The 9,320-nt window shown below is 42.1% G+C and overlaps 1 protein-coding gene across 1 annotated transcript in view; it reads right to left on the reverse strand.

Moving 5' to 3' along the window:
- Positions 1 to 495: 495 nt before the first annotated feature.
- The window catches only part of Txndc9 (thioredoxin domain containing 9), an 11,407-nt gene continuing 2,582 nt past the window's right edge, over positions 496 to 9,320 (reverse strand). The window contains exons 2-5 of the mRNA XM_005400746.2: positions 8,033 to 8,248; positions 6,785 to 6,903; positions 3,804 to 4,058; positions 496 to 1,283 (exon numbers count right to left, since the gene is read on the reverse strand). Of these exons, the coding sequence (XP_005400803.1) occupies positions 1,175 to 1,283; positions 3,804 to 4,058; positions 6,785 to 6,903; positions 8,033 to 8,221 (672 nt within the window). The 5' untranslated portion in view covers positions 8,222 to 8,248 and the 3' untranslated portion in view covers positions 496 to 1,174. The remainder of the gene's footprint in view (positions 1,284 to 3,803; positions 4,059 to 6,784; positions 6,904 to 8,032; positions 8,249 to 9,320) is intronic.

Consider the following 9,320-nt stretch of genomic DNA (forward strand, 5'->3'; position numbering starts at 1 on the left):
AGCAAGCTATTCCAGAACGGCTCTATGCCGCGCTGGGGCCTGGGGAGAAGGAGGGTTCCACACTTCTTGCTACTCTTGCTGGGAAAAGAGCTCCTGGGACCGAGAGCTGGGAGAATGCACAGAAGTGGAATGGGGTCATGGCTCAAAAGTCACAGACTATTTTACTAAGATTTCCATTCTTTCTGTAGTACTAAGGATTGTCTTGCACATGATTGGCAAGTGTTCTACCACTGAGCTACATCACAGCCCTAAGATTTTCTTTCTCTTTTTTGGTTTTTTGAGACACAGTCTTGCTGTATAGTTCAAGCTGCCCCTGAACTAACTATATAGTCCAGGCTGGCCTCAAACTTGCAGCAAACCTCCTGCCTCAGCCTCCCAAGAGCTGGGATTACAGGCGTGTGCCACCATGCCCAGGACTAAATTTAGCCTGAGATTTTCTTAAATGTTCGCTGTATGCCCTTGCGACACTTCCAACAGACTTAAACTTTAAGACAATTTTTACCAGTTATGGTTGTTTTATTGAGTCAGTGGATTTCCTCATGCTGCCATTCCAAGTGTTTCCTGATTACTTTTAAATGCCTGTCTTCAAATCTAAGCCATGAGGACCCGTTAAGTAAGGCAATATGTTCACAACCTGAAATAGCTTTCTGCTGCATCAGCTGATTCAACATCAACATGCAGCGTCCAGAACAAGTAGTTCTTTAATAGTTATTTAAATAAATTCCACAGGTGAAGTGCTTATAATTCACGTTCATTTACAAGTGCAGTGTGCCACACCAGTAAATGTTCCTGGACCTGTGATGTAAATAGCACTGAGTAATATTCAGTCCTGGAATAGTTTGTTGAATTTCTATTTCTAGCTCAGCAGATTAAAAACACAATTGTGAATGGTATAAAGATGTAAGAATCACACTGTGATAAAAACTAATTCCAACGACAGGGAATCTAGCCCCTCCCCAGGTAATTTGAGAATTCAGAAGTTTCCCTCAACTTGAAGCCGTCAGCCACACAGAAAACTGGAAAGGTGCCTTTCGGGGTTGTGGGGCCGTATAAAAATCTGGGATGTGAGTATTAGACGATCAACGTTATATTAAAATCATAGAGTTTTAGAAACACATTCAGTCTGAAGTAAACAGAAATTAACAGACAATTTACAAAGAACTGTAACTGAGCTCTAGTCATCATCCGAATCTGAGTCATATTTCTTTCCTCGGATCGTTTTCTTTTCCAGCTTTGTGAAGTTTTTCTTCTGGCTCTGAAACGGTGGGTCCATTAAATTTCCACTAAAAAGAAAACAAGTATCAGAAGCATTTACTATGTTTGGTACCCTAAATTGCAAAGAAAAACTGTCCTCATTATAATAAAGAACACACAAATATAGAAAATTTTCTTTAAAATGCCTCTGATCAAGGTAGAAGTACAATATTAATACATTAATCAACTTTATACCTTATTTGAATGATTCACATTTTTTAAAATTTTATTTTATTTTTTTTTCGGGAACCGAACTCATGACCTTGCACTTGTCAGGCAGGCGCTTTTGCCGCTGAGCTGAATCCCCAGCCCCTTGATTCACGTTTTAGATCAGGGTTTTTTTCTCTTTTACCATTTATAAGCTGTAACAACACAATTTCTCACCACGAAGCACAGAAAGAGGTTAAATATTCTGTAACTGGCTTGATAATGCTGAGCCTGTGTTATGTGTTTTTTTTTCTGTGAGAGAATGACAGATGCTGCTGCTCTATTCCTGACAGCCTGCTATGACTATGTTGGTCCTGTTGAATTTTTTTTCATTTTTTTAAAGTGCATATTGGTTACACAGGTTTTTTGCTTTTTTTTTTTTTTGAGATAGGGTCTCATTATGTAGTGCAGACTGGCCTGAAACTCATTTACGTAGCCCAGGCTGGCCTTGAACTCATGGCAATCCTCCTGCCTCAGCCTCCTGAGTGCATGCCCAGCTTGGTTATGCAGATAGATGGGTTTCATTCTGGCCAGTTCACACATGCACATAACATTCTTTGATTATTTTTATTCAATATCTTCCTATTTAATATTTTTAGAACTTTGATCTCTACAGACACTAGCAAAACTCTTGGAATTCATTATCAGTAACCTGCAGTTGGCGTGAACACTGTTTTCACAATTTTTTTAAAAACTCTTTTCAATGACACTTGAGAAATAATTGAAATTTCCTCTTTTGCAAGTGTCTGGAAAGTTATCCCTGGCACCCAGATCTTGGTTTTGAACTATCCTTTGCTGCTGGAAGGCAGTACAGTTCCTTGGAGAAATAGCTAATTCTAGGAGAGCATGACGTGAGCCTTCCTGAAACAGCTTGCTTGGACTGGAGAAGAAGGGCTCAAGGGTTACGGGGACAGCGCCCACTGGGAAAGGGCTCTCAGTGCCCAAAAGTGGAGCGGTCTGAACCTCAGAGTGGCAACAGTGTGCAACACACTGAGAAAAGTGGACAGCCCATACAGATATCACCGGACAGAAGTGAAACGTCAGTCTTGGAAAGCAAGACAAAAGAGAACAGAAGGTACTGCGGCGGCACGTTATTGCTGGTTAGTAGGTACTAAAGACATAATACGGAGAATATTATTGATCCAAAGGACGTTAAAGGGATGATGGTAACATTTGAAGATCTGTAATGACATAGTAATTTCTATTTTAATAATTTCCTGTGGCTCCCTGTCAAGAAGAGATTTGAAGAAAAGGGGCTAGGAAGCGGGAGAGAAAAAGATGAATTTTCTACTAACAGAAAGGCACTGTGACTAGAAAGCTAACTGTACTATTTGACCTGTTATTTTTCAAGTCAAAAATAGTCACAGAGGCTGAGGCAGGAGGATTACAAATGCAAGCTCAAACGCAATGGAGCAAGATCCTGCCTCAAGAGAAGGGCTAGGACGTAGCTCAGGGCAGAGGCATTGGGTTTAATACCAAAAAAAACAAAACATGAAAAGAACAGGCACGGAACACAAGACAGTTCAGGTGATTTTTTTCTTTTTTTTTTTTTTTTGAGACAGAGTCTTGCTATGTACTTCAGGTTGACTCTGAACTCTACATAACCTAGGCTGGCCTTAAACTTGGACAATCGTCCTGCCTCAGTCTCCCAAGTGCTGGCATTACAGACGGAGATGACTGACAAATGCAAGTTGAATTTCAGATTGTTTCCCCAAGTGAGACGATCCCCACAGTAAGTAAAACTTTTTGTGTTTTTCAGATTCTACACGTGAGACCTAATATTTTAAAATATAAACTTCAGGGATCGGGGTACAGCTCAGCGGTACAGGGCTTGCCTGGCATTTGTGAGGCCCCGGCTCAGATCTCCAGCACCACAAAACAAACAAAAATATAACCTTCTGCAGTTTGCTTTTAATTTTAATTTCATCAAAGAGAATCACTTAGGTCAGCAGTGAACTGCAGAAGTGGGCTGGGGGTAGCTCAGTGGCAAGGTGCCTACACTCTATAGAGTGTGTGAAGTCCCAGGTTAGATCCCCAGTATAGGGGGAAAAAGTTGGGAAGTATCTGTTCTAAGTGTCGTTTTGGGTTACCAGGCCGATACAGAATTAATTTCAGTAACATCATCTAAGTTGAAACATTTTATAGGCAGGTGCACAGCCAGACTCAATTTTATCTGTGAATCTAATTTTGCTACAGGCTTATGCTAATGTATTCTTTAAAACATCACGCTTTTCCTTGAAACTACCTCAGCCACAAGCCTTCATTTCATGAATCTTAAGATAAAAAAAAAAAAGCTGCATGGATAAGACTCTTAATGAACACGTTCTCTGGCTGCAGGTCACCTGTAGTTGAGGATGTCAGCACAGCCCAGCCTCCACTCCAAAGTTTCTGTGGTGAAGTCGTCGGTATTGCCCAGGTCAGTGAATCCCACAACGTAATCTTGTGTTTTGCCGTCTTTCACGAGCGCTAGCGTGGGGAGGACTTTGATATGCAGTCTCTCACAGAGGAAGGGTGCTTTTTCCACATTCAGCTTCAAAAACTTGGTCTCAAGATGTTTCTTGGACAGGATCAACAAGTGTCTGTCTAATATTTTACACCTGTAATAACAACACACAGCAGGCAAAAAACAAAGCAACAGACTTAGTTAAAAAGAGATTTTTGGTGTTTTTTGAGACAGGTTTTCACTATGTTTTAGGCTGGCCTTGAACTCATGGCGACCCTCCTGCCTCAGCATCCTGAGTGCTGAGATTACAAGTGTGCACCACCACGTCTGACTTAAAAATATCATTGTACATCTGACTTCATAGTTTTCTGTGTGAGTCTCAAAACTGGCAGCTAACTTGTGCTTATATCAGCTGACCTCATTTCTAGATCGTAAGTAATATGAGAGGCATAAAAACTCCAGTGTTGTAGAAAGTCACATTTGACCGAATGATATTTATTAAAACAAAATACCAAAATATTAAATACAGGCTTTAGGCCACAAAGGGGTTCCCAAGTTGTCAGTATCACAGTTAAGAGCGAAACATTAAGGTTCTGTTTCTCTTAGGCCTGTTGCCTGCTATCTCGTACAGGAAAGTAGAGAGGGACAAATGTGCACCTGACAGAACTTGGACTTTTTTATTTTTTTGAGCCAGCGTCTTGCTATTTATTTAGTTCAGGCTGGCCTGGACTCACTACGTAGCCTAGGGTGGCCCTGAACTTGCGGCAATCCTCCTGCCTCAACCTCCCAAATGCAGAGATTACAGGCGTACGCCACTATGCCCCACTAGAACCTAGACTTTTCAGACTCAAATGCACACATGCTGTTATATTTGGAAACTTCAAAGATGGGCGTTGCTCAGAAATAAGTCCTCCAACTCTGCACCTCTGTCAGTGAGAAGCATGCTAAGCTTCAGGATTACTAATAATCTTTAAATCATTATGGTGGCTACAGTTCTCAAAAAGAGAAGGCAAGCCAGGGGCGATAGCGCGAGCCTGTGATCTCAGCATGTGGCCAGCCCTGAACTCAGAGCAAGAACGTTTCAAAAACCAAAAATAAAAATGAAGGAGTGACTGGCTCAACACCAACAATGAAAGCTGTCCCCCGCCCACCGCCCAATTCCCAACATCATGGCTTAAACCTGAACATCCCAGGAGGAAAAAAAAGCTCAAAGAATTTGTTCTGGTAAGAATTTTAAGTAGACACTGCTAAGATGTTCTTGGAGTTACCAAGAAAATAATTCAGGAAATGCAAGCAACTTTTACGGAACATTATTGACTTTCTATAATATTCTCTTATTTGTTTGCATGTCACTGGCCTTTAAGCTGCAGGTGTTTAACATGCTAACCAGAACACTGAAAAGCACAACAGGGTCCCGTGACACAGCTTAGGAAGCTGTTCCTTTCAGTTTTCTTAACTACTTAGCAGTTTAGCCCAGTGTCACCCGGGCAGCGCGTTTATGTCCTACTGTCCTGTGTGCTGCTCGGGCAGGTGTCACCTCAACTAGCTGATTCTTGTTTGCACGAGATACACTTGTATATCTATTTGTTTTATGTAGACTATTCTTTGCATGCATTTTATTTAGAATGTTGTATTTGCCTTTGGTATTTATTTCCAATGAAATCTAACGTAAGTTCTGGTTGTTTTTGTTTATTAATTCATGTCTATTTCTGTGAAAAATAATCTAATTTTGTGCTACAATCCATAAAAGCTCTTTTCATAAGCACATTAGATATAATCTTTACACTTCTCCTGAACTCAGTGACAACCTTTTACAATACAAAATGGACACTGGGACCCTGAGACCGAGAAGGAAGGAAGTATAGAATCTGCCAAAGAAGAAGCAGAAAAGGGAGAAATGGTAAGCCTGTCAGAGGGAAAGTCTGTGCTATGAAACGGAAAGAGAAGCCGCTGCCTTACTGCCAACTACTTACAATACAGAAATGACAGAACCTGGAAGAAGAAACAAAACTCAGAAACTTCCATTAGTGGTCAACAAGTATAGTAATTCTGTGGGTGGCGTTGCCAGAGGGGACCAACACCTAACAAGCGACCCTGTAATCAACAAGTGAGAAAAAATACTATAAACTATTGATGCACCTTCTGGACCAAATAACATGGGACTTGTTTGTTACTTATGCACAACAAGGGGTTTAAGCAGCCGTTTACAACTTACATTAGGTCTAAGAGACCAAGTAACTGAAGAATACAGGGTAATGAAACGCCAACCAGGGCATCCATCACCGCAGTCCTCACCATGACGTTTACTGGGTGGGCTTTTTATTAAAACCGTACCCCTTCCCCGCAGGAGAAAAGGAGAGGCCAGCGCAACAGCATGAAGTGCATTGTTCAAAGACAATAATGCAAAGAGAGCTTGGAAAGAGCCTGGATGACACTGTCCAGACTGCGACTCTGCATTGTATACTGAATGTTTTACGATACACCCTACACAAAAAATTACTGAATGAGTCTGATGAAACTGTCATTTTTTATTCTGTTGTTTTATAAAAATTAACTAAAAATGTGCAATTTTTGGTTATCCTGTACCTATCTATCTATCGAATCTATCTATCTATCTTTTTGAGGTAGGTTCTTGCTATGCCAGCCTTGAGCTCATTTTGTAGCCCAGGCTGGTCTGGAACTCACAAGGATCCTCCTGCTCAGCCTCCTGAGTGCTGGGATTACAGGTGTGTGCCACCACACCCAACTACCACCACGCCCTGCTAACTCATCCTGTATCTAAATAGTTGGGCAGGCAGTGGTTAAATGTCTCCATTAAGCCAATGCATCTCTATGCAAACATTTCATCATGTTTTCAGGAAACAGCGGGAACAGAGTTACCTGAACGTGGAGTCTCTGTAGAAATGGCAAACCACCTTCTTACTCTCCTTGACTTCTTGAAAAAAGTCTCTCTCACTAGGGATTTCTCTGTATTCCCCATGTCCTTTCGAAAGCCATTCCTAATTTGGACAGAAGTCAAATATTACAGATGTATATTTCATTCAGCACCACTTGATATCAAATATCACAATTATTGTGTAATCAAGTCAATGTTATCTGGTAGAGAAACTTTATTTCTTTTGGCTGTTTACTTTCCTCTGTTTTGTTTTGTTTTTTGGTTCAGACAGGGTCTCACTATGTAGTTTCAGGCTGGCTTTGAACTCACTATGTCGTTCAGGGTGGCCTCAAACTCATGGTGATCTTCCTGTCTCAGCCTCCTGAATGCTGGAATCATAGGCAGGGGCCACCACACCCAGCTTGTGTGTGTGTGTGTGTGTGTGCTCTTAAACTACTAAAATACAAAGCATTTAATTTACTACAAAGCTGCTTCTTTTTGTGATGCTGTGGACGGAACCTTAGGCCTTGCGCAGAGCAAGTGAATACTCTACCACCGAGCTACACCCCAGCCCTGCAAAACTTTGTAGCCTCGGCTGGCCTCGAACTTGCAGTGATCCTCCTGCCTCAGCCTCCCGAGTGCTGGGATTACAGATGTGCGCCACCACGGCCAGCTTCACACTAGATCACCTTTAGAAAGGTTGTGGTGGCGCACACCTATAATCCCAGCACTCTGTAATCCCACCCCTTGGGAGGCTGAGGCAGGCAGATCATTGCAAGTTCCAGGCCAGCATGGGCTACAAAGTGAGCTCAAGGCCAGCCTGAGCTGCATAGTTAGACCCTGTCTCAGAAAGACCAAAAAAAAAGAAAAAGAAAGTTTGTCTTACATAGAACTATGCTATATTCACAAATTTGGTCTGCCGATCTCAGCTTGGATTAAGATTCAAGTTTTAGTCTATCACACGGCAGCCCTTCATATGTCACATCTTTTTCCCTAATTTTTTTTTCCTGGAAAAATTTAAACTTTCTAAAAAAATGGTGCTGGGGATTGATCTTAGGGCCTTGCACATGCTAGGCCAACCCTCTACCACTGGGCTACACCCCAGGCTTCCTGGACAAATTAACAATGATAGAAACTTTGAATTCAGAAAATTCTAGAACTGAGGACCCAAATGTACCCAGTAGAGCACATGTATGTAAGGTGTTAGGAGCATACTACTACAGCAACGTCAGAAAGCAGGGCAGGGAGGTTACTTGTTTCTGCTGCTGAGCTTTCTTTAGGGCCTCCAGTCGCTTCTCTTTGAGCCGTTCCAATTCATCTTCATCCATCTGATCCAGTTTCTGAATTTCAGAATCCAAATGTTCCTCCACTAGTTTGGTAGTCTGCAGGAGCTGGCTCTCCAAGACTTTGGAAAACATTTCGACAGATGCATCTGCTTCCATTCTTCTAAATGGTACAGTTCCTTTGTGCTGAGGAGAAGGTTTACAAAACTTAAAACATGAAGCAATGTTTTCTTTTCCAGTTATGTGTACTCCATAGAGTGTCCCACCAACAGCTCGACTTATGCTTAGGAATATTTGGGAAGTTGGTTCTATTTTTGTTACTGGGAATCGAACTCATGACCTTGCACTTGTAGGCAGGCGCTGAGCTATATCCCTGGCATGGATCTTTACTTAAGTGTTCCTAAATTTAATTTTCAGTAGGTTACAGTCACACCAAAATTTCAGGAAAGTTAAGCCTCATGTTTTAGTCATAACCAACTGGAGAGAAACCAGGGCTGGCACTAACGTATTCCCAGTAACTTAACATGTTCGTGGTGGGGCTGTGATTCATATGTCTCTCTGCCAATTGGCTCTAAGCCACTGTGGCCCGTGCACAGCTGCCCCATCAGGGGGCATGGACAGTCCCATTACGCGGTAGAAGCTGCCCAACAGGACCCTCATGCGCTTAGTACATGAGTGGTGATTCAAGCTGGTGGGAACATGTTAGAACTAATACAAACATCTAGCTTGTTTTACCATCCTAAAGGCAAAACAGATCTCTAAGGCCATCACAGACCACAGAGAAATGAGCTGTGCTCTGTGCTCATAACCAGCACAGAGGAAGCAGAGCAGAAATGACTTCACCATGAGAGGGTATAACTAGTGGGTTTTCCACGTAAATACATGTCAAAATTTCATTGACCACTGACTTGAGCAAAAGATAGCTTTTCTGTGGTCACTGCCACAGAGTTTGTCCTCTCCTATTGTATTACCTAACACAATCTCCAAGGTTCCAAAAACTGATACTGGTTCCCATGTACTAATAACAGTGCTCTTAACTTTGACATAAAACTTCAAATACTTTAACCCCCCCCCCCCGTACCGGGAATCGAACTCATGACCTTGCGCTTGCCAGGCAGGCGCTGTGCCGCTGAGCTAAAACCCCAGCCCCTAAACTTCAAATACTTTTTTTTTTTTTTTTTGGTTTTTCTCCGGTACCGGGAACCAAACTCACGACCTTGCGCTTGCCAAGCAGGCGCTTTTGCCGCTGAGCTAAATC

The sequence above is a fragment of the Chinchilla lanigera genome, unplaced genomic scaffold, assembly GCF_000276665.1.
Source record: "Chinchilla lanigera isolate Chin_1 unplaced genomic scaffold, ChiLan1.0 scaffold00069, whole genome shotgun sequence".
NCBI classification, from domain to species: domain Eukaryota; kingdom Metazoa; phylum Chordata; class Mammalia; order Rodentia; family Chinchillidae; genus Chinchilla; species Chinchilla lanigera.